Genomic DNA, 25,589 nt, shown 5'->3' on the forward strand with positions numbered 1-25,589 from the left:
TATTCCACACATAAAACTTCTTCTTTGTCTTCACCTGTCCCCTACATGACCCACAATGCAATTCTACAACTAAAGTTCACTAGCAGATTCAGACGTGATACGTTTCAAGTGGCCAATGATCCCATCCCGATCACCAGCCTAAAGCATTAGCACTTCAAACTTATGACTATAGTCGACGTCAGGCAAGAAGAATGCAGGCTTGAAATTGTGTAATGAATAAGGAATTGGAAACTATTATGACATCACAAGTTACCCGGATAAGAAATCTGAGATGGGCAGGAAAGCGCTGGCTGTGCTGGCGGTTATGCTCAATGTCACAAAGTTTACAATGAACCCTGGGTAAGTCCCACAGGAAACTTTACTAAATGCTGACCTGTACAGTCTGCATCAGATCCCTCATGCACCTGATGACTGTGACACAGTGACACTCACTTTCACTTAAAAGTCTGTGAGTCCGTCAGTGTGCAGATCGGGATTAAACAAATGTATCCTTCAGTATCTAGTCACAAGAAGACGCTTGATCCAAAGAAACTTGTTGGTTTTAGTCGTATGTTCAGTGTGTTACCATCAAGACTGCAAAGCTGCAAAAAGATTACAAGAATAAAATACATTATGATTTTCTTTATCTCCTGGTCTTCTACATATATCTGTATCATGATGGGGTTGATTACACACTCACTAATTGTTTTAACGCATTCATAAAAAAATGTTTTAATGAATCAGCAGTTTGGAATAACCACAATAAGTTTGAGTGCTGTCAGCATTAATGCATTAATTGCATTTTCCAGGTTTTAATCCAGCGTTCCTGTTAAATGTTTATTTATCTACCAAATATATTCAAATAAAGAATCATCTGAGTATTTTTCCATCAAATAACCATATTTTTTCTTCTTGTAAAATGTTTTTAATGTCTGATGACTCATCTCGCACTCATGGGTGTTTAATCATTTTTAGATCAATTAAAGCTTTGTTGAAGCTAATGGTCCAATCAAATTCATGCCAATGTAATGTCCCGCCTTTTATCTTGTGATTGGTTAAATCCCGTTTCAGAGGGAAATACGACGCGCTACAGAAGTTAGATACTTTCGGAGCTTCGTTCGTTTCATGGGGACTTTAACAAAAAACACCAAAATAAAAAAATGAAAGCATCAAAAACCTTTTTTGAAATGTAAAATAATGGAATTTCCAATGTGATTAAATTTGCGATAAATCCCAAGTAAGTGTTAATACTAATCATTCAAAATAATTTAATGGACTCGTTCTCTCAGACAACCAGTACAGGTACCTTCTACCTTGTTAAAATGAACCATTTAACAGCATGCATATATATATATATATATATATATATATATTTTTTTTTTTATATATGTTGCAATGAGTTGTGGGTAATTTAATCAAGGAAGACTGCACCTCCACCAGACTCTCTGGAAGTCTGCAGTGAGTCAGCCTGGGCCCCTTGACGGCTGGATAAATGAGAGGTTTGGACAGACTTCTTGGGAAGGTTCCAGTAAAGTCTGCAGGACCAGTGACGTCTGTTTGTTTGGGTTCACGAGGAGTGAGCGACAGCAGGCTGGTAATCTCACATCTATCTAACATTTCTATCACACACAAAAGGCTTCTCTCACCTCATCTGTCCAACACTATCTTTCTCCTAATTGTCAGTGACCAATCCCACATCAAGTTATTTTAGGGGATAGAACTGTTCTGGAGTCAAACTTTTCTACTTTAGGACTAATGAAATGATAGTATCTATAAGAGGATTAGCATCTCCAATGCCTATAAGGGACAAAAATTATATTTTCATAATGATGAATTGAGACCATAGGTGCCTCTGTGTGAAAAGTCCAATAATATCCTAAAGCTGTAAACTGTTTATTTTGCCTTGTGTGTGAGCCTGTTTTAAAAAACAGGAATCCAGGTACAAGCCTGGGGATGTTACATATGTTTGACATACATGTTGGACCCCGAGTCCAACTACAGTCTTTTCCAGGTTTAAGCGCTGTCTGTGCACTCAGGAGTGTTTGTGTGAAGCGTTTGTGCGCTGAGAAGAAAAGCGCTGTACATCCGTCCTGTCTCTATGACAACAGTTTGTTGACAATGGCTGCTGTATGACCGACACTACTCCGATTATCCTGATCATACACAGAGCATAACCAGGGGCTTCAAGACAAAATACGGCCGCACAAAAAAGGCTGAGCGCTCGGAAGAAAATATACTGGGCGCAGCGCTTTTTCTCCAGGCGGTCGCTTTCTGCAAGGGGGACAAGGGGCCTCAGACTTCGGGGTGAAGCAAGAAAAAAAATGGCTGCTCTGAAGTCTGAAGTAAGAGGATACCAAACTCACCTTGGAACGGATGATGGTGTTGTGGATCCCATTGTCGGAGACCTTGATGGTGATCTGTCTGTCCGACAGGTCAGGTCTGATGAAGGGGGGCTGGATTTTAACGTGGGCCTTTTTCCTGGGGTCCAGTGTGTACCTGCATAAGAAGACAAGCAACAGAAATCAGCCATAGCTACCTCTCTACCACTCAGCCATAGCTACCAGATGTTGCACTGACCTTGCCCTTTGACCGTCAAAATCTAATCACTGCTGATGTTTGTGCTAAATATGAATATCTTCCCTCAAGCTGTTCCTTTCAAAAACATGAGCCACCAAAAACATCAAGGTGTTGCTGAAAACTTTATTAGTTCACTTTGTTGCCTTTTTGCCCCGCAAATCGTTGGCATATCATCCTTATTTCCACAAGAAATACTTATGTTGAATGCGAGCAGCAACTTCTGGTGTTGAAAAAATGGAGCCAATACGGACCTGCAAACAACTGCAGTTCCTCGAGTGTCCACCTGAGGCTGGCTGGAAAAGCCCCAGAAGTCACATACTGTACACACCCAAATGTTACAGCAGAAATAAACACGTTTACAGCCTGGTTCCAAAAGCTGATTTGGTCGGAATAGCTCACGGCTTTATCTGCATACACTGTATGGGGAATGATTTGTTTTTATAACTCATCTGTTATCACTCAGCTCCGCCTCTTTGTGTGTTACTATGTCGACCGAGAGTTAGGTTGAGACAGCATTTTACAGTATGGCGACCACCACTGTTAGGCTTCAAAATGTCCCTTCAGTAACCGATGGGTGACGCCACTGACTGACTACATCCCTGTTTATACAGTCTGTGGAAAAAGAAAAAAAGAGGTGGAGGAGACAAATAAGGAAAAAAAACACTAATGGCCATGCTCAATGGGCTTTTCTGAACCTGTGTCGAGAGCTGGAGAGAAATGAAACCTCCCAACAGCCAATCAGAGAGATTCCTCTCAACGACCGCTGACGCCGATTCTACATGTCGAATTGGCCAAATACCAAAAACTAGGACCGACGGCCGACGATCTCCTTGGTGTGTCAGGGTTATCAGTGTTTTGCCCGTACACGACCTATGTTTATAACATATGTAGAACGTAATGTTTTAAGAAGAACAGCTAACATCACTGATGTTTTTTCAGCTCTCTCTCTAAATGTTGTACTGCACCTTTAAGACTTCTATAAACTTACATTGGCCATCCACAAAAACACACTGCAGAGTACTATAATGAAAAGAGTAGAGCTGCAAGTATAATCCCATTATAGTAACACCGCCTCAGACAGACATTTCAAACACAACTTAGTGACAGAAAAGCCGAGTATCAGAGGGTCTTAGTGTTTTCATCATTAAACGGCTGTCACTGTGATTTCCTTTAAAGTTTCCTGCCGAGCGTGAAGAACTGAAAGAGTGAATGTGTGGTTTATGTTCTGAGTTGTCTCTACAAATGTCTCCCCCCCTTAAATAAACCGTGTTACTAAATGAATGCTGCTGATTTAAAATGACTCCACTACCAGTTCATTCAGTATCAGTGAGGTGAAACATGCTCAGTAAATCAACACGCCTCCATCGGAGACCTCACAGCAGATGCTTGTGATGCAGCGTTTCACCCTCACCTGCTGCCACCTCTCCGCACTCACACTGTTGATTCTGATCGAATTGGACTTCTCCCTGTTGGTAGTTAAACCGGCATTGTGGGTTTTTAAAAAAACAATTTTTTTAAGCTGAGTGTTTAAACACGTTTACTCGCTCTACACTCTGATTGTGTTCTCTCTGTACTCTCAGCTGTCTGCCTCCCCTGGGGGGGTCGCTGGATGCTTTCAGGCGGGACTGGAAACACATGTCCACAGCCACCTCAGAGAGCACGTGCATATACACTCCTACACACACAACACAGTGCTGTGTGTGTTCTTATTGCAGTTAAAGAGGCGCTGCAGCATGGACACTCATATGCATAAACATATTCTCTAAAGTGTGTGTGTGTGCAGTGACAGAAAGGTAGAGTCTACTGTACTCACGCTCACACGTGCAGGCTTGTAAAGCATCTTACCTCGGTGCCAGGGGACTGCATAAGACGTACTCCACGTTGCCACAGCAACCCCTGGTGAAGGGATTTACTCCTCCGCGAAACTTGCCCGTCACCTGAGGATCACAACGCCTCGTTCAGAGTCGAGGCCACAGTGCGCACACACACACACACACACACACACACACACACACACACACACACACACACACACACACACACACACACACACACACACACACACACACACACACACACACACACACACACACACACACACACACACACACACACACACACACACACACACACACACACACACACACACACACACACACACAAAGGTCCAGCGCTTGAATACAAAGCAGGTGAGTCATGCTGTTGATGCGTCTTATAATTAGTGTGTTTAAGGATGTTGTCGTGTACAGAAGGTACATTTCTTCTGTTTCTAAACTGTTTTAAATGCAGCAAAGGGGTTAGTGATACATTTCAATGTAAGGTGCTCCTCAAGCATTGGATCCCAACCTGGGGTCCGGGCACCCTTCTTGGGGGCTATCAAAGGTTGGGCACCTCTGCTGTAAAGCCTGGGGAGCAAACAGTACATGCAGCTCTGGGTGTGAATATTGTTTTTGCATGTGTTTGTGAAGCAGCGCCTCGCGGCTCTGTTGACATACGCTGGACAAATAACAGCAGAGTGATTGTTTGTTTACGTGGATACAGAACAAGCATGCACTCCTCACCTGCTCATTGGTGGTTCTGCCTCGAGCCACGAGCACCATATGGAAACCTGTGAGTCCCATGACTGGAATGAAGAAAAGCCCGGCTATGCACATCACCACCAGACTAGAGGCAAAAGTTCAGGATCAACAATATGAGAACACACGAGCAGCACGAGAGTGCAACAAGTAGGAATAACAGAGTCTGACAGAAGACACCATCTTCTGTCCATGCACTTTTAACATTCTGCAAATAAAAAATCTATCAAAGTTGTCTGAAGTTTTTTCTTTTTTTAAAGATTAATTTTTGGGCATTTTGTGCCTTTATTGGAGAGACAGGACAGTGGACAGAATCAGAAATCAGGGAGAGAGAGAGAGAGTGGAATGACATGCGGGAAAGGAGCCACAAGTTGGATTTGAACCTGGGCCGCCTGCTTGGAGGACTACAGCCTCCATACATGGGGTGCGTGCACAAACCACTGCGCCATTTACATGCAGTGTGAAGATACGCGCATTAGCATGCTAACACAACAATGCAGCTCGAGTTGTTTTGGTTTCATGCTGGTGCTCAAGGGCGACATCTGCTGGATCAAAAAAATCGCTTATAAAGCCTTTAAAGGTTGCTTAAAGGTTTTGCAGCGGGGCATCAAGGATACGTGACGGTGGTGTGCAGCGCTGCCAGCCTCTCTCGGTGGTGGAGGACGAAGAGGAGGCCGAAGGAGAAAACTCCCACCATGTGGATGCTTAGCGACAGCAGGAAGAGGAAGAAGTAGCGGTAGTTCCTCCGTCCGATGCAGTTGTTCACCCAGGGACAGTGATGGTCAAAGTCCTGAGGAGAGAGAGAACACAGTTTTAATGACCTGCAGCTGGTCAGGAGGTGGGCTTTTGTTAATGGGTCTCTACTAAACCAAATAGTCCATCTGAACCCTGTGTGGGGGTGTCTTCATCTCCTCATGTGGATTTAAATGTGGAAAATTAGGTTTCCAAAGCGAATCCTGATAAGAGCATTAAACGCTTAAAGCTGCAAAAGCCGATATTTATGCCAGTGGTCAGGATTTTCTAATCATAATAACCTTATAGCAGACACCTAAAAATAACTTATTTATATCTATTCAGTGTTCATTTATTGATATTCTTGGCACAGAACAGCATCAGAAAACATGGCCCGCATACATCAGTCCAACCTTAATGCATATCTACACTGTGCCTGCATACATACATACATAACACATTAATCTCTCTCTCACACACACACACACACACACACACATACACACCTCCACACAGTTGTCACACACGCTGCAGTGTGAGCAGCGAGGCGGCCTGTAGAAGTGACAGGTGGCGCACCACTTCATCCGGACCTGAATGCCCTTGATCTCCACGTTCTTGTAGAGCGGCGCTCGGAAATCATCGTCCTTGTCCTCGTCTTCATCCGCTGAGGAGGAAAAAAAATCACAAAGACACGAGTACATCAACGGAGCGCAGATGCATATAGGTGTGAGATTGCGTTTGGTGGTTAATAGACACAAGAACATTGTTTTGATTTATGCTTCAAGTTGACATGAACAACAGCGCAGCATCTTAAATGATGCCCCCCCCCCACTGAGAGGAGGCACTGAGAGGGATGAACATTTACAGAGAGTGCTTCATTCTGCCTCTAACATCAGGAGTGATTACTGAAGAACACTGTGACTCATGTTCAACAGATGCTGTTTGCTTTCATTTCCCACAAGGTCACACAGCATCAGAATTGATGCTTCTTTCATGGAAATCAAACCTCTAACTGTGGCTGAGTTTACTCTGTGCTCTCTCAGTCATTCAGGATGTTTTTTGGAGTTGCCATTTTCCTCAGAGAGAGAGCCTTTTGCCCTCAAATGTCTCTCAGCTCATCAAAGGGCACATTCTTACGTTCTGCACTGAGCTCCAACCTCAGAAAATAACTTCACGGTACAACAATAACTGCAGACAGGCCCAGGTAGATGAACCAACACACACACACCCACACACACACACACACACACAAGGAGCAAAGAAAGCAAGGGAGAAACAAAGAGAGAGCACAGACGTCAACGGGTCAATAAAAAGCAGATTGCTCTGTTATTACGTCTGTCAGGTCTCTTCAAATAGATTTAAAAGGTTTCCACCAGGCGGTCAGGTTCAGTTCAGTTCGGTACGGTACACATTAACCCCGTTTCCACCAAGAGGTCGGGTTTGGTTCAGTACAGTTTGGTACGGTAAACCCTGATCTTGCCAGTACCCTCACACATCACTAAATCACAGCGGAGTGACCAAGTGTAGACCGCCAACAAATCCAACAAAGAAGAAGAACGTGACACAGTAAACAAAGATCAAAGAATCCTAGGAAGGTCTGCATCTCTGAGGTCGTCTGTGGGGCGGAGCTACATGCTTACAATCGCAAAAAAACTAAAACAGTCTTGAAATGACTCTCTCCAAATCCAACCGAATATTTAAACATGGTGTGTTTTATGTTTGTCCTTTATTACTGCTGTTCCACAGGAAGATTCTTTTAACCAATCAATGGACTGCAGTGAGTCTAGCTCCAACCTTTAGGGTCTGATCAGTACTCTTGGCACCCCAACAGAAGGGTGGCAAAAAAAGTATGACAGTACTGATCAGTTATTTTGGTACCTTTCTTAACTTTGGACGGTGGAAAATGTGTACCGTACCGAACTGAACTGAACCAGACCGCTTGGTGGAAACGGGGCTTTACCACTGTCAAAAGTTGGGAAGGGTGTGTGTGTGTGTGTGTGTGTGTGTGTGTGTGTGTGTGTGTGTGTGTGTGTGTGTGTGTTAGCATGCACCTGAGTGTGAACTCAGTATTTCTGGCACTTGGGAAAGATAAAGGGATATTAACGGGGATCAAACCTTTGACCTGTAGAGATCAAATGAGCACTTTAAACACTTTCTTTTTTGATGCAGTTGCCCGGGGTAACATGATGTCATGTTCTCAGAAACTTGACAAGTACACCGGCTGTTCTTGAGAGCAGTAATGGGAATTTGACGGCGCTCTACATTATCAGAAAACGAGCAGCGTATAATTTTCTGTCATTAATCACTTCACACACACTCAAACGGCTGTTAGAGCTGTCGTTCAAAGTGCTTTCCCGCCCATACTAACCAGTGCAAAAAAAAAACTATTTCTGCTAAATCAGACTTTTGCTGCTGCTGCTGCTGTTGTTGTTCATCTTCCAGGTGACACAATCAAAAGTTAAAGATGTAGTTTGTAACTTTGGGAGGAAAAACTCTCATTAATCTCGCTTTAAAAAATGAAAACTTATAAGCGATTAAATGCACTCTTCTAAAGCTATAGCTTAACAACAGTCTTTCAGGTGCTGTAATATAACTAACAGTAGCCAACATGAGCAACTGTTTGCTAACCTAACAGAGATATGGGGTAATACCCCCCCTCCCCATGCATTAAGGCTGAGTTCTAATCACAGCGTGCCAGTTTTAGTTCTGACCCGCGGGCGTGCATGCCATCCTCTCTTTCTTCTCTGCATTTCCAGTTTTCTTCAGTTTCAACGAGAAATCCTGTCAAGACACCTTACAAAGATATTGCTGTAAAAGGGCGAGTACAGAGGTAATTAGTTGGACTCATGAAATCTTGTTCACATGTGCTGCAATAAGACTCATTTTTAATAAGCAGCAACCATCTTCTTTTCAGCGTAACATTACCTACAATGGCCACTAGGGGGGCAGAAAGACCAGCGAGCATTCAGTCCTTTAAGCCTCATTTTGGTCGACACCAGCCTTACATCTATCATCAATATTATAAATATAAAATGTAATCTTAAGTGAATCTTTGAGCTGCTCAACTTGAACCTGCGATTAAGGCTAAATGTACACGCTCTATAAGGGCTGGAAGTTGGCGTTCATCACTACCAGCTACAAGGGCCCCACTGTGATTTCCCTGAATGCTTTTTTCCCCTTCTAGCCATGATCCCGTATGATCCACAGTCATCTCTCTCATCTATTTCCTCCATATTAAAAATGTCTCCCTGAAAGGAGATGACTATAAATCGTGTCTGCTCATGTCAGTGACCTGAATAGGCAAATTATTAGCTCTACAATGCCTTTCATTCTCATTTTTACAATCTGGGTGATGACGGTGATTTTCCAGGCAGATGTCAGTGATAGACTATTTCATAACAGTTAATATTGTTCATCAGAGCTTTACTGGTGGGTCTGCCATCTGTGTCATATATAATATAAGAGCTAAAAGAAAGTAATCCCACCAGCAGTCTCTAAAACCAGAAAGGCCAGGGTCAGATAACCTGCGCTTCATACATCATAATGATTATTACCCCTTTATGGATAGAGACGCTCCTCCTGCCGACAGGTGCTTATCATTTACAAGCGCATTACAAATATCCCTGAGGACAAATTCAATCAATATTAATTAACCCAGATGGTGCCGAGGACTCAAAGGCCGCAGTGGGAGCTTGTTGGACACCTGTCATTGTGAAGGTGTGTAGAAGTTGCACCAGCAGTACCTATTCACACCAAGCATACCCAGACTCGGACTTTGGCTCTGGATTCTCCACCAGCAGCAACTCCGGGAGCTCCGAGGAGAAAGAGGAAGAGGAGGGCTAGGAGGAAGATGACATGCAATCTTAGTAAATATCCATCCATCCATTATCTATTCCACTTTTCCTGTTCAGGGTCGCGGGGGGCTGGAGCCGATCCCAGCTGTCATTGGACGAGAGGTGGGGATAACTCTGGACGGTTCACCAGCCAATCACAGAGCTGACATATAGAGACAGACAAACAGACACACTCACATTCACACCTACGGGCAATTTAGAGTCAGCAGTTAACCTAACCAGCGTGTGTTTGGACTGAGGGAGGAAGCCGGAGTACCCGGAGAGAACCAACACATGCACGAGGAGAACATGCAAACTTTACACCCTGTCCGAAGGGGATCCAAACCAGGAACCAATGTTAGATATAGAGGTTGGAAAAAAAATGATTTATGTAAAAATTTACATTCTTCTCTTCTAAGATTCAAAATCAATTCAATTGATTAAGTGCTAAAACTAGCTCTTTAATTCAGTAGAATGACAAATAGAGCAACAAGAAATTCAGCCAGTCTCACAAATGACTGGAGTAGATCCTGAAGTTTGTACTCATTCAAAATTAGAGTTCCAATCATAAAAACCGGAATCGTTTTGAATCGTAAATCGATTCTGAATCGAATCGTGACCCAGAGGATCGTTATCGAATCGTGAGACACCCAAAGATTCCAGCCCTAGTCAGATATTTCTTTTCAAACATAATTGTTTCCCGCAGAATGCTGTCAAGTGGCCAACATTGTTATGCCATTGCTTGACACATCAAGTCATTTGCACACACACACACACACACACACACACACACACACACACACACACACACACACACACACACACACACACACACACACACACACACACACACACACACACACACACACACACACACACACACACACACACACACACACACACACACACACACACACACACACACACACACACACCTCGTGGATAAACACCAGGGTCCATGAAGGTTGCCATGCTGAAGTTGGCCAACACGAAGAGGAAGACGAGGCCATTGTAGACGGGCACAGCGGGAGAGATCGCCTTTGTCAACCAGGGGCACCTAGAGACACAAAGAAAGGGACACATTAGCATTCTCAGTCAAACACAATTAAACTATCTATCTAATGGATATTGAACACCAGTTTTTTGTCGCCTTTAGAGTAAAAACAAAACCTTTAAATATACTCTTAATGTTTGTGATTCTTAACTGGATCAATAATCATTATTGGACACATAATTGAAGAGAGTGCATTAGAGCGAGGGACATACTGAATTTTTATTCTCTCTACAGAGGAGAGATGTCTACTGGGAAAACTCCGGGGGGGGGGGTCATTACATTTAAAGAGACACACACACCAAAACGGAGCGTTCTGAGAGAGCTGGTTTATACAGGGTCACAAACCTCCTCTGCTGCTTGATTCATGTTATATTTTGACCAAAGCACAGCACAGATGTTTCATTTAGACCGCAGGGGGACTGTTTGAAAAGGTGGAGAAGGGGGATAATATGTCCTCTTTAAGCAAACAGAGCTAACTAAAACACACCTAACAGTCACTATCGAGAGAAACAGAAGTTACAGTTTTGTAACCTAGCATGAGCTTTTGTTTTCGGTCTGATGGACTCTTGGAGCATTAATAGCCCCCCTCTGACTTCAGCTCTACCTATAGCCACATCATATTTGTCATGAAAACCATCTCAACCTGACAAACAGCTTCCTATTAAATGTGAAAACTTGTCACGTCAGGCATTGTTCATTAATGGGAATTCTCCTCTAAATCCAAGACTGACCTTATCCACTGACAGTAAGTAATAACTGAGTCAGCAGTGGAAATGCCCAACTTACACCTCCAGCCCCGCTCAATCACCTGGACTCAAATGTCCAGTTACAGTACGTTTCCTAAGGGTGCCATAATTAACGCCAACAGTTTGTCTGGTTCCTCTGGAGATGAAATACAGGCAGAGTGTAGACGCCCACAGGGCAAACTGCACAGATCCTGTGGGTCAGACGCTCAGAGAGAATCTATGAATTAATAAAGAGAGGGAGGAAGGTGCTTCAAAGAGAGGCCCTGTCACTCTCACCTGCTGTTTCCAGCTCGTCTTCCCTTTATACTGGCCGATACGCCCACATTCGCTTGCACACAAAAGATGCTTCTCCAGCTTATTCTGACGTCAAAAAGTCAATTTCCTGCCACCAGTGCCCCAGATCATCTTCAATCCATATCATCTCTCCCACTCCTCTCCTGCTTTGTTGAATTATTCAGAGACATGGCTGCAGAGAGCCGCTTACACAGACCAGAGAGGTGTTAAAGGGATGAGGTGGCCTCTGAAAAACCAGTCTGCACTGGTCCACAGCTTTGTGCAGGATATGGGCTTCATTCAAATTATCACTGCAACATATTCAGGCAATATTTTGGCCAACTATACTTGATGTCACATGACAATTTAGCGACATGTGAAATCTGTTCTTTCATGATTTATCACATCAAGTACACTCTCTTTAAATTAGACAATCAACAGGAAATGACATGAAGGATGCAAGTAGCCTTAAAGTGATGTTATCTGTCTTATAGATTTTTTAGTTGGACTAGCAAAGATGCTTTAATTCAATTTAAATTATTGTCCTCCTTCTAACTTTAGATTCTGCTCCTGAATGCTCTGGATTTGTTTGGACCAGAGAAGGTAGGCGGTTTTAAGACACCCCCACATGGCTGTTTTGGACGCCCCTCAGTTTACCAGATATGAGAGCAGTTATCAGGTCAAACCAACAGGTGTTGCAGCGATGGAAGCGGGCAAGAGAAGTGGTTCAGATAGAAGTAATTGTACCCGACCTAAAAAGCCTCTGCATGTTTCTAATAAGCTCAAATGAAAAACAGGTTGAGCTTCATACTTGGATGAGCAGACGCAGGCATTTATTTCCTTATATTCTTCTCGTTGTGTTTGTAGTTTGTTGTTGCAATAATTGTCAGGCATTCCAAACATGCCATTGGTGAGTCAGTTTCTCTGTTTCCTCTTCATAGCGTTGTTTGATAATGCTGACTCACATCTGCACGTGTTCATTAAAAAAAAGACACCACTTTCTGTACGAGTGGTGTCAAAGTGGGGACGTCTGTTTCAGATACAAAACTCCAGAAGTGTCCAAGGCCTGCTCCGAGTTTAACTCTGAGGACGTTGATCGTCTGCAACTCAATGATGTCACTGTCTAGTGCAACTCGATTATAAAAGCAGAACGAACTGCGTGATGGTCGGAGTGAGAGAGTCTACATCCATGTGGAACAAGTTTTCAGTATAGTTTAAGATTTCATCTTGTATGACTTGAACCTGTCATGTTTTACTCTTGAAATTCTCAAAAGAAATTCCCAAAAAAATATTATTGGGAGTCTTGTTAACTGTGCAATATGTAGAATTTGATGACAATGTTTACATTCACATATCTAAATTAAATGAGTACTTACGTTACCTCAATTATTTCCAACAGTTATCAAAGATAGATAAATCCGTTATTTTATAGTTGTGACGGGACGTGTCTTGTCAAGGCGGCCACCATGATGAGCCGCCACGACAGACAGAATGATTATCATTGCCGTTGAAACACCGGATGTTACGTCCAAGACCGCAACATAAGGAAGTTGGAGCTGCTACTGAAAGCTGCCGTACTGTTGCTGTATGTGCTGCTGTGATAAAAACGTCATTTAAATAATACTTGGATACATAAAATCGTCAGTAAACATATTCTCTTCCTCGGGTCTGTTTTGCTCGTTCGTCTTCACAGGGTAGCAGAGAGAACTCCCATGATTCCCCGCCACCCTCGACGTCATCTTTTCTTATTGTTTTGATAGAGAGCCCCCTGGTGGCAGAATCATACATATTGTGTCTTTAAATATCTCAATATATCCGTGAAAATGAAGACAAGTTGAAGTTTGGTGTTTGCAGTAAGTGTCTTATTTTATGGCACATATTAACTTAGACAACTTCAGCATGCAGTTTAGCTGAACCGTCTTCACAGAGAGAAGTGGTGAGTAGTAACATGCTGCATCATCACAGCTTTGGCAGCGAGTAGACGAGGTACAAACCCTTCAAAGGATTGATCAAAGAAGAGCAATAGTAGCAGGAAGCTCCACCGTTTTACAGAATCCCAACGGGCTCGTCTGTCATGGCATCGTGTGTGTTTTCGCCCGTGATGTGATACAGTCGAAACGCAGGGGAGGAAAGAAATGCAGCAACCCGTTGAGGAGTGTGAGAGCAGACAGCGTGGGAGGACAATGTGACTGAGAAAAGGCCTGATTAAGGCCACAGACATTGGTTAAGTGTGTAGGTGTGACAAATAACCCCAGAGGGCTTATCAACACGGTTTACAGGACTACTGCTTCTGTAGCCACGATACCTCATCTCAGGCAGCAAAGACTGTGGCTGCTCAATATGTTTGCTTCAAGACAATGAGCTGACAAAAGTGCAGTCACGTAATGAGTTTGGTGGTGTCCTCCTCTATTAATTCTTGTGGCTGGCCAAAGTGAAATAAGTCCTCAGTGGTAATTAAAATCCTCCAGCCAGACGGCAGCTCTGAAGACACTGTCAGTATGATGGTGTAAAGATAAGAGTCATGCTGCTAAATAAAATACATGGAAATCACAAACTATCTCCTGGCTAATACAAGGAATGAGGCAGGGAAAAATCATCCACAGTTTGCTCCTCAGGGTGGCAAAGAAACTAACAGTCTCCTCTCTAACGTGAGAAAGATCAATATGACCTCTCCCTCTGTCTTCATTTTTTAACTTAATAGCTGTTAGAATGAGTTTTAGCACTCTGCTGATTTTCCCATTTAAATATGACTCATGTGGGTTTATATATTGAACAAAAAACGCCTCATTGGCCCAACATGCACATGATTTAAAATGTGAAACAAGGTTCATGATTGGGGCAGCTGTGGCTCAGTTGGTAGAGGGGTTTGATCCCCAGCTCCTGCAGCCACATGGCCGACGCTTAACCCCAAGTTGCTCCCGCTGCTTTGGTCGGCGCCGTGTGAATGTGTGTGAATGGATGAGTTAATACTGATGGTCTCTTTACTCAGCAGCCTCTACCATCAGTGTGTGAATGTGTCTGTGTTACCTGCGGTGTAAAAGCTCTTTGAGGAGTCAGAAGACTAGAAAAGAGCGATACAAGCTCCAGACCATTTACCAATAAATCAGCGACAGTAAGACAGTGAAGTTTCAAGGTGGAGTTCGTAGAAATGCTTGTTGCAGCTTGTAAACACAACATTCACACTGGGCCCCATCTCCTGGACTCATCGGCCTCAGAAGGACACACTCACTGCAGGATGTGGTGTGTATGTTTACTGCTTCTACCTATACACTGCAAACTACCGCAACCTAGCACAAGCTAACTGCAGTTTTGCAGTTTTGCACTTGATGGTCCAACAGAAAGTAGTCTAACTCTGCATCTGCGAGTAAAAGCCAACACACGGTTCACCATCATTTTGGAACCACTTTTATCACCATGCTATGATTGTATTTGATGTCATATCTGCTCATTTGAATCGCATCAAAATCACTGAACTGTGCCCACTCCTTGTCTTTGGCTAGGGGAAACACATAGCTCCCCACCTAAAGACGTCCAGAGTAAACCAAAACAAACCAACACATGAGAATCCAGTCAGTGGACAGACATGGTCTCTGCAGACACAGACAAACATGTACGGAGGCCCAAAAGTGATGATTGTGCAGCATTACATTTGGGGTCTATGAAGTCTATATTCAGATTTTTAGGAAAAAAACTACTGACTCTACCTTTAAGGACCCAAAGCATTACTACAGAATTTTTTAATTTGAGTCATCAAAATTAGCAATCCTGATACAGTACGTTTGTCAGGCATTATTCTGAGTACACTTGCTTCATTTTTGGGGGGATTATGAGGGATTTGGGGACTAAAAAGCAGCACAAAGGAAGATGGATCCAAACTGTCTGACTTCCAGAAACATGACTGTGAGCTAAAGAATTCACTGTAACAACTTGAGACTGCGATAAGACTTGCTTATTGTCGTTCAAACGGCCAAAAATGAAAACAAATCAGACTGATGCAGCTTGAATCTATTGTCTCTGGGAAGTAATGATCAGAACCCAGCAGTAAAACTCAAACATTTTAAATAATTTTCAGTTTTATGTGATCAAAACGGCATCTTAAATCCACTCCTGAGTCTTAGAGCAGCAGCATTTTGCCCCTCTGTATCTTTGTACTCCTGGGGATCTCATCTCATTTGTGGATAACAGCGATGCTGCATCTGATATCCCCCCTTGACAAATCATATAATACACACACACACACACACACACACACACACACATATTAGATCAGGGACTAGAAGACCGAATCTGAGCCTGGGGTATTTGAAAGTCTTCTCGATGACTGCAGCGGTATACACCCCGCCTTTCTGGTAATGATAACCCAGCTGTCTTTGAAAAAATAAAAAAGCCTGGACACAAATCCGGTTTTAAAAACTCAGCTGATTGTCAGGCACAGTACAAAAACACAGGCTGAGTGTTGATTAAATCTGGGGTGGGACCCTCTGAGATGAAGCCTCTAATCCTGCTGGTGTGAAAAACCTCAAGAGGGAGGAAAACGCTCGGTGGTCATCAGGTGTTTAATGACGGACTTTTAAAGGTGGTAGGACAGGTCTAGTTGGCAACATTTTAAATAGTGCTGTGGCCATCAATCACATCCATCACAGAAATCATTCTACATGTTAGAGACATGATACACACCCAGAGCCTATTTAGCTCCTCAAATCTGCCCGCTGCTTCATTTGCCTGCTCAGAATCGGAGCAGAAAAGCGGCGCTGCCTTTGAAGTCGCTCTTATCTGTTCTTTGAGTAGCTCAGGGAGAAGAGAGAAGAGCGGGGGTGAGGGATTGGATGTGGAGGGCAACCATCAAAGAGAAAAGTCAGGAAATCCTCTGACAGGCAGAACCTTTCTGGGCCTGACGTGAAGGTAGACGTTTTCACAAGACGCTACGATTTTGGGAAAGAAGAGCGCGGCCGTGCGATGCAGCCAATGAAGCCTTAAAACCTGCATCTCAGTGACATTCAAACGTTGTTACGATGGACAGAACAAAGGCTATTGATGTCTTAAACTGGACTTTTAAAACACATGGTCTGAATGACATCCTACAAATTTGAATTTCATCACTACGCCCTGGTTTATTTCAAATATGCTGCGAGTCTATTTACAACAAAGCAACCTTTGAAAAACAAAGTAACATGTTGTTTGCATGTTTTTTTTCTTCATTCCAGTGTGATCTTGTAGTTCTCCTGTGATCTTGCTCATGGCTGCGGCACGCTAGAAACAGACCCAGTGGGGCAGGGTGCCAGCCGTCCATCAGAGCAAAACACTCACAGAACATGTGGAAATAAAAAGCAACACTCCTTGATAACGGGGTTGGGAGAGGATTAATTCATGCATGTGTACACCTCATTCAGACCCAAGCTGGCCTCTGCGTTCTGAGCATGCGCCACAGATCCCTCGCCGGGCTTTGACCTGGAAGTCAAACAACATAAAAACACAGAAGAATTACGTGTAGAAAACAAGACGAGGGGATCAACATGGTGAGTGCTAGAGCGAGAACCAATCACAGAGGAGGAGGTCAAAGTCAGCTGGAGAAGTTTCAAATAGTGAAGTACAAGAAAGATTGTAGTAAGTAAACCTGAAGAGTGTTCATTAATAACTAGCTAAAAGTGGGTATATCACGTCACCTACTGTAGGAGTTGGAAATACTTCCATCAGTAAATCAATCCTCCCCTGGTCCTTGTTTACAGGGACAGTAGTCCAGTTAAAAGGTCTAAAGGAGTTTTAACCGTATCTAGACTTTACTCTACATAAACGTCCTGATTGAGGTTAACAGACAGGTCAACATTTTTGCAACTGAGGCTGAAATATTCTGACCTTTAGTTCCCAACACTGCATTTCCCATAATCCAACCAATTAAAAAATAGTTTTACAAGAAACTGCATGCCCTTAAGTTTCCAGCCTCCCTGTTTGTAATGCAAACTCTTATAAATGTATAAAGTCATCCACGAGTCGGGATGACCCAAATGACTTCAGTGTGTTCTTTTTTTTTTCTTCTCTGTCTCATCTGAAACCCCAACGAGGGGAATTCCCCGAGGAAAACCCTTTCTTTAGTTTCTGTCAAACTTATTGAACTCCTCACAGGATTCATGAACAGCAGCATCACCCCCCCGGGACCCACCAATCCCTAACGCAATCACGTCCCTGAGATTCTGCGTTTACACACATGCCATTTAGTATTCTGCACACAAACGCACACAGCAGCAGGCTTACTGACGCTGCATACATCGGGAATGTTTGCTGAGGGCGCTGAGCAGAGCACTTCCAGGCAGGTCAGAGGAAGAGCTGCACAGAGTATCATGAAAAGATTTCCCCTATGCTATAAGTTATTGATAAGGATGCTGCTGGTGGGTAGTTCAGTCCAAATTCAAAACATTGGAGAGAGCTGCCAGGTTTTCGGGTACTCAGGCTTTCTCCAACAAACCAAGGACATAATCGTTAGATTCATTTGTGACTCCGTAGGTGTGAATGTGAGTCCAGGGTCCAGGGTTCGGCTGCCCTGGGATCGGCTGAAAAGTCATAGATAATAAATGAATGGATATAGTCTTTCTCCAATCGAGGACCAAGAATCTAAAAAAACATTTTAAATATGAAATGTTTAACTGCTTCAAAATCCATACTCAGTGATGTATGTCTCAGGTTTCCACATCTGTTTTGTGTAGATTGTTTAAAATCAGGCTCGTTTATGCACATCTGTGACTGATTCAAGGTGAGCACAGATAAACTTTCCCTCTCTTACAGACACATTTAAAAACAGCCAGAAGGCAAAGCATCAAAGGGACGCACGCCAATTTTTGATTAGAGGAAAACATTTTTTAATATTTTAATATTCAAGAACAAACGTGCAAATAAATACAAATTCAGAGATGGAGAAGCAGAAAATGAAGTCTCTCTGCACCTCAGAGGAGGATCCTGAGCAGCTGCAGGCCACACTGTATCCATTCTGCATTTCAGCTCCGAGCTCAGAGCCATTTGCATTTTCATTATTGCATAAGAGGTCCATTTGAAATGAAATAAAATGCCTTGCCCCCTACGCACTGCCCTTTCCGCATTAACATATTCATAACTCGGTTTAATTGTCTGCAGAGAGAGAGAGAAGCAGGAAAGCTGTCCCACGAAGAGAAACATTTCTGTTTCCCTCAGCCACAAATAGTCCAACCAGCCGACCCCCATCAATATACAGCAGACTGTAAATAAGTCCACTGAGCACTGATACTATTACAAACGCCCTGTGGCTCCATATATACCAGGCTTAAATAGACAGTTTCATTACAAAGCTATATTAACCGTCTGAAAATATAATAAACCTTTGGCCTACAGTAAATCATTAGAATCAAACATTAGGGTCACACACACACTGGGCCCAGTTTCCCCGTACAGCGCCATGGTCTGCACTCACACTGCTCCAGGACTAACCGGGCCGGAGCGCTGTATACCTCTTGTGCATGACGCTGTAATACAACACATCTATGACTTTACTTGATCATGAAGCATGCTTACTTTTAAAGACAGACTCAATGGGGTGCTGGTGGCGCAGTGGTTAGTGCGCGCGCCCCATGTATGGAGGCTGTAGTCCTCAAAGCAGGCGGCCCAGGTTCAAATCTGACTTGTGGATCCTTTCCCGCATGTCAATCTTAAATAAAGACAGACTCAATCAAAAAAACAACTACACATTCACACGCTGATGGTAGTGATCGCTATGTAGTATCATCTATCAGAAGTAACTAATCCCATTCATACAACACCACCAAAGCAGGACTGAACCCTCGACCATCCGGTTGAGAGACGATAACTCTACCAAATGAGCTACAGCCGCCCCAGATCAAACAAAGGCAGACAGATAGGTCTTTAGCTGCTTTTTAAAAGTGTCCACAGAGGTCAAGACTCTCAGTTCTGGGGGAAGACAGTACCAAAATTTAGGTGCCACAACCTCAAAGGCACAGTCTCCTTTGGTGTCTAGCCTCGTGCGAGGAACAACCAGCAGACCCTGGTCAGTGTGACTGGAGCACTCACACTAGTCAAACAAAATGGACTTTGGGGGTGAAGCCTGCTTAGGCATGGTACAGATTGCAGAGTGTGAGTCCGCCCTTAATCCAACTAAGAAGACGGTTATCATGAGAGGTTTTGGATAACAAATGTGTAATCTTGTTCCCTGCAGACTTTCTACTTTATTAGGGAAAGCATTTGGCGTGAGCAGATGTCACACTTTTCATGCGTAACTCTCCCTTTGTATATTTCCATTTGGGATTAAGAGTATTTAGAGAAGTTTACACACACACACACACACACACACACACACACACACACACACACACACACACACACACAGCTCTCACAAGTCGATTAAATCAGACGTCGATCACTTCCCTGATGAGGAGCAGTTTGCAGTGACATATTTCCATAGAGTAACTCACACATGTGCCCGTGTTTGCTAACACAGACGGCTGTGTGGGCGCATGTGTGCTGTAATCTCCCAAAAAGGGGTGATGGCACATGTGCTGCCCGTTTCTCAGGCTCCCCGTGGGAAACTGGAAACCAGCACAGAGCCATGGGTCAGAGGGAGTAAATGAGGCTTACAGGGATAAAGACACCGAGGCTCTACAAGACAAGTATAGTAAATATTTGTGGGTATTTAGATCACAGTAACAAGGCCAGTCAGCTTGGCCAATGCAACTGTTGCCTCTGTGTGAGTTACGCTCTGCCAGCTTTAAATATGTGCAGCTATATGAAACACAATCGGGATGTTAGTCCTCCCTTCAGACGACCGTTGGGATTAGACTCAGTTGCCGGGCTGATACATACAGAGAGAGAGCAATGCTGCAGAAAGTTGGCGTATCCTCCGACACATTCCAAGCCACCCTTATTCTAAACCCCGAGCACAGCGGACTGTATGTGTGGCCACTGTCAGGACCTCTTAGAGTTATGACTGTAAGAGGCGACATGCAGGCAGAGTCCTTCAGTCGGCTTGTTTTCAGGTAAACAGGTCCTGGGAATAACCCTGCACTCACACGCTCCCATGGTCCCAGGTCAGTTAAAGTAGGGAAGTCCCTCTTTAGATTTCAGTGAGTTCAGGAGCTTATGATGTGAAACAACAGAGATGTGTTATATCGATCTGCTCTAAAGAAAAGACGGAAATACTTGCACAGCAACTTCAGGCCCTGAAACACCAAGCAGATCATTGGCCCTTGGACCAACAGTGAGCGATCGTCGTTACACATCGGCCCTCGTCTGCCTTCTTTTGGCTGATTCGACATGTTGAATCAGCGCCGGTGAGAGGAGTCTCTCTGATTGGCTGTTGGGAGGTTTCATTTCTCTCCAGCTCTCCTCTCAGGTTCAGGAAAGCCCCTTGAGCATGTCTCTGTAGTATCCATGCTTTTACCCATTAGTGTGGTTTCTCCTTATTGTCTCCTCCGCCTCTTCTTTTCTTTTTCCACTAAAAGACCAAGAACTGACAACACCAGCTCCATTTTCTACTTTTTATTAGACATTATTCTCCATTAGTAGACTACCTATAATACGAGTGGTGAGCGACAGTGGTGTGAAAATGGTCTTCTCCTATCATAACAACGGACTACCGCTGCCTGCTGGCATGGAGAGTTATTTCCTCTAATGCATGTGCAGAACGTATGTGGTGGTTGGCCGTCGGCTGTAGTCTTTGTGGCGTGTTCAAGTGCAACTTTTTGGCCAAAACAAAAGGCAACGTTAGTGGCACTACAGTGGTTCTTTGCCGTCTGCTTGGTGTGTCAGGGCCTTTAAAGTTACACTTCAAAGTGAACTGAAGTGAACTTTGAATGTGAACTTTCATTTTCCATTTACAGCAATGCAGGACTAGAGTTGTGCACGGGCTCGGCTTTAGGCATGCACGGACAGGGTGGGGCAATGCGTCTCGCCAAATGCTCCGACTGCCCAACCAAAATCATCCCGCTGTTATGATGCTGCAGCCAACAGAGGACGGCTCCACAGTGTTGTTTGAAAAATGTGAAACTCTTACTGCAAGTTACATAGAATTAAAAATGTCAAATTGAACACATTATGGTCTGAGGTATTATCAGATTTTATGCCTAAACAGTGCATGTTTTAGCTTACAGTCTTAAAGAACACTTATTGGTGCCTGAGTAACAAGTCTTGAAGTCTGGCTGTAAGAGACCAGTCAACAGTACAAACAAACCCCTCCCAATCAGATCAGTCTTGAACTGGGCCTGGTTGTGAAGTTAAGCAGGAAACGTTTCTTGATAATGTGATGTCTTCTTGCAGCTGTATAGAACAAATTAAAACAGATGGCAAGCTAACCATTACACACTCTCCTGATGAGAACGTGTTGGAACAAAAACTCTCAGAGGAAGGAAAGCTGCTATCCATTTACCGTGCTATTACTCCGAGGACTATACGTTCTTCATGAGAAACACCGCTAGGAATACTGGAACAGAGCGGAAATCAGGGAACAACACAGAACTAATGACCAACATCAGCTTCTTCTGTTTTTCATTTTCCAGCTCTGCAGTTTCTCAAAATGTACCTCGACCATTTTACAAACACAGACAAAGACAATGCAGAAGATTTGCACAAGTTTACTTAAACTCTCAGAGTCAATCCACAGATCACATGACCAGGTTTTGACTTTGTTAACATTGTCAGCCTTAGGGCGAAGTAGGGCTGGGAATATTTGGGTGTCTCAAGATTCGATTTCAATTCTTAAGGGCACAATTCATTTCAGAATTTATTTTTGATTCAAAACTATCCTGAATTGATGATTCAAAGTCTATTTTTGAATAAGTACATATTACAGGATCTACTCCAGTCATCTGTTAGACTGAATTTCTTGTTGCTCCATTTGGCATTCTACTGAGTTAAAGAGTTAGCATTAGCACTTAGCAGGGAGTGACTGATTAGCCCAAAAAAAGAAGATTTTTGGAAGTTATGAATCTATTTAAAATCTCAGAAGATGAGAATCTCAATTTTTACATTAATCAATTTTTTTCCCACCTCTAGGGCTAAGTGTTTAATTGAATCGGCCCAGCAGGGCTAACGAGGGGCTTTGATTTAAGATAACCTTAAACACGTTAAAGATCGTACTTTCACATGCAAGCCCGACTTCAAATGATGTTTAAGAGTTTAAGTCCGTGTTTCCAAATTAAAGGTATCTACACACTAGATGGTTTTGAAATCTTAACTGATTTTAAAAACATGGGAGACCACAGACATAAGGACAGTTTCATGTCCTCTTCATTTAACATTATTATCCTCTGAACGCACACACTAGACAATTCACCCAGACCGCGAGACAACAAACCTGCTGTTTGTATCAATGACTTCACAGACACAAGATCTCACAGGAACACATGTGATCAAACGTGACTTCAAAAGAAAAACAAATATGGAGGAGGATGGACATCATCAGCTGGCTGTGTGGTTTGTCTTCATGACACATTATGCAAACATTCATGTCGTTTCAATAACTTCACAAGCTGCTCTTCTTCAATATTCCACTCAGGCTCGGGGCTGAGTTGTGTTTGAGAGCTGTTAAAAGTACACAACATCCGGTTGGTGATGCTTCCCTATCTGCTCGCTCTCATTGGCTAATGCAGGTTTTATGTCAGGGGCAGCTCGATCTGGAATCATAAATATGAAATCAAAAGATCGTGCGGGCCTTGGACTCGATCATAGGCAGTAAAATAATCGTATTTACTCACACACTCGAGGATTATTTGGACAAATAATCAGTTGCTAGAAGCCTTGAATCAGGCCACGCCCCACTGATCGTTGGGAGGAGGGGGAGCAAATCAGACCGGAAATCAGACCAGAAAACGTATATTGTGTAGCCAGCTAGAGTCCCTGTTTGAAAGCTAAGGGTAAAACCCCCTCTACCAGACACTCAGCCATTCTAGGAAGAAGAGAGATAAGAAGAGCTGAGGTGAAACCTGAGGAAGCACTCCAGAAATACAGCAAACGGTGGACGCACGCACGCACGCACGCACGCACGCACGCACGCACGCACGCACGCACGCACACACGCACACACACACACACGCACACACACGCAGACCACCTTAATGGACTGTGAACCTTAAACATGGCCGACCCCGGCGGCTCTCTCCGACACAGTTATGACTGACGGCTCTTCATCTGCAACAACATCTGCAAGCTGCTCCATCCACACCGGTGAGGTCAGTCCAATTCTCCTCTTACTTCCTGACAGGAAGCCGAGGTCGAGCTGGGACTGGACGGGCACAAAATCCCACAAACATTCACACAAGCTGCTCTTTACGAGAACCACAATCCTCTCAGTCTGCTGCACACAAATATTGTGGAGATTTTTGAGACTTTAATCAAGGACACAGTGCACATACAGAAGAGTTTCTGCATCAGCATGTTTAGGAGAACTGCCAGATTATCTGGCTTTGACTAACTGATGGTAACTGATCTGCAGTATTCATGAAAATGAATGGCACAAAGAAGGGGCTGTCAGAAAACAAGGTAAGTATAGACTTCTCCTAGATAAATGAAGGTCTAACTCACACATTCACACCATGCACTGTACAGTCATGTTGCTTCTCCACAGGGCAGCGTTGGCACTAACTCTTGGATCAGCCGCTTGCCTGCCTTCTGTTCCTGGTGATATTTACAGAACAACACTCTCACACCTCTCCAAAAAACCATCGCTAAGTGGCCACAGCAAAACCGCCTTTGCAGCTCCAGCCTGCATTCCCTGCTAAGCACATTTATTAAGCATAAAAATACGCTGCTGCACAACATATCGCTAAACAAATCTCTATTTTTGTGACAAGCGGCAACAATGATGTATTTTCCTCCAAACAATGTATCACAAAGTCTGCAGAGTCATGATAAAGTGCGGTCGCAGCCGGTGTGTCAAGCAACTGCAAATTCTGGTTTATTTTAAAATCCCCTTCTTGTCGCCGGCTGCCCGTCTGCCCCTGCAGAGCCCATCAGCCTAATGAACTGTTCATCAATCAGTTTAATGTACACACACACACAGGCCCCGGCTGGTACAGAGGCTGGCAGAGATGGATGGCACCAGACTCGACGGGTAATAAAACAAGAGGAGATGTCTACACATTTCCCTTCTCTCTGACAGGCAGGGCTTCACATCAGAGACAAAAAAGGCAGAGAGGGAATCATCATGGAGGAGCCTGTGGACACACAACCCGTGAGGCCAGAAACAAACAAAGTGTGTTCAAATGATATGAATGAAGAGGCAGAAACAACACAGCTCTATAATGAGCTAGCTAGTATAAAACCTTGAATAAATTATTTATATTTTATCAACATGCAAAGGACAGCATCAAAGTGCCCGGCTTACTTCATTCAGAAATGTTCAAAGGAAGAATGTGCGACTTTTTGATCCAGTAGATGTCGCCTGTGAGCAACAGCATGAAACCAAAACAAACTGCTGTTTGTGGAACTCCGCCGTACTGAAGCCTCCAGCGATACTATATCGTAAAAAAGGGGCTACTTAAAATACATTACGCTGATTGGTGCATGTCATTCCCCCCTCTATCTCTCCACACTTCCTGTCTCTCTACAGCTATCCTATTAAAATAAAGGCAAAGACCAAAAAAAGAAAAACTGCAACAGAAGACAGTTTCAAAATGCATTGCTCACAATAAAACCTATAGTTCTGATTTTACAGGAAATGTGTAATTACTTGTCGATAGACCTTTTGACTTGTTGTGTTTGGATAGCAAATATGTCTTTAAATTTGAAGGTCCATTGATAAACACACTTTATGACTAGTGGCACATCTCAGGTTAGAAACTCTACATGA

General features: G+C 43.5%; 1 protein-coding gene across 3 annotated transcripts in view; it reads right to left on the minus strand.

Moving 5' to 3' along the window:
* zdhhc8b (zinc finger DHHC-type palmitoyltransferase 8b) overlaps window positions 1-25,589 on the minus strand; it is an 80,832-nt gene that overhangs the window by 8,471 nt on the left and 46,772 nt on the right. For all 3 annotated transcript variants that reach the window (XM_020654826.3, XM_020654825.3, XM_029281377.2), the window contains exons 2-7: window positions 10,633-10,754; window positions 6,371-6,528; window positions 5,750-5,922; window positions 5,118-5,220; window positions 4,402-4,493; window positions 2,343-2,475 (exon numbers count right to left, since the gene is read on the minus strand). In XM_020654826.3, the coding sequence (XP_020510482.2) occupies window positions 2,343-2,475; window positions 4,402-4,493; window positions 5,118-5,220; window positions 5,750-5,922; window positions 6,371-6,528; window positions 10,633-10,754 (781 nt within the window). The remainder of the gene's footprint in view (window positions 1-2,342; window positions 2,476-4,401; window positions 4,494-5,117; window positions 5,221-5,749; window positions 5,923-6,370; window positions 6,529-10,632; window positions 10,755-25,589) is intronic.

This window comes from Labrus bergylta, chromosome 2 (genome assembly GCF_963930695.1).
Source record: "Labrus bergylta chromosome 2, fLabBer1.1, whole genome shotgun sequence".
Taxonomy (NCBI): domain Eukaryota; kingdom Metazoa; phylum Chordata; class Actinopteri; order Labriformes; family Labridae; genus Labrus; species Labrus bergylta.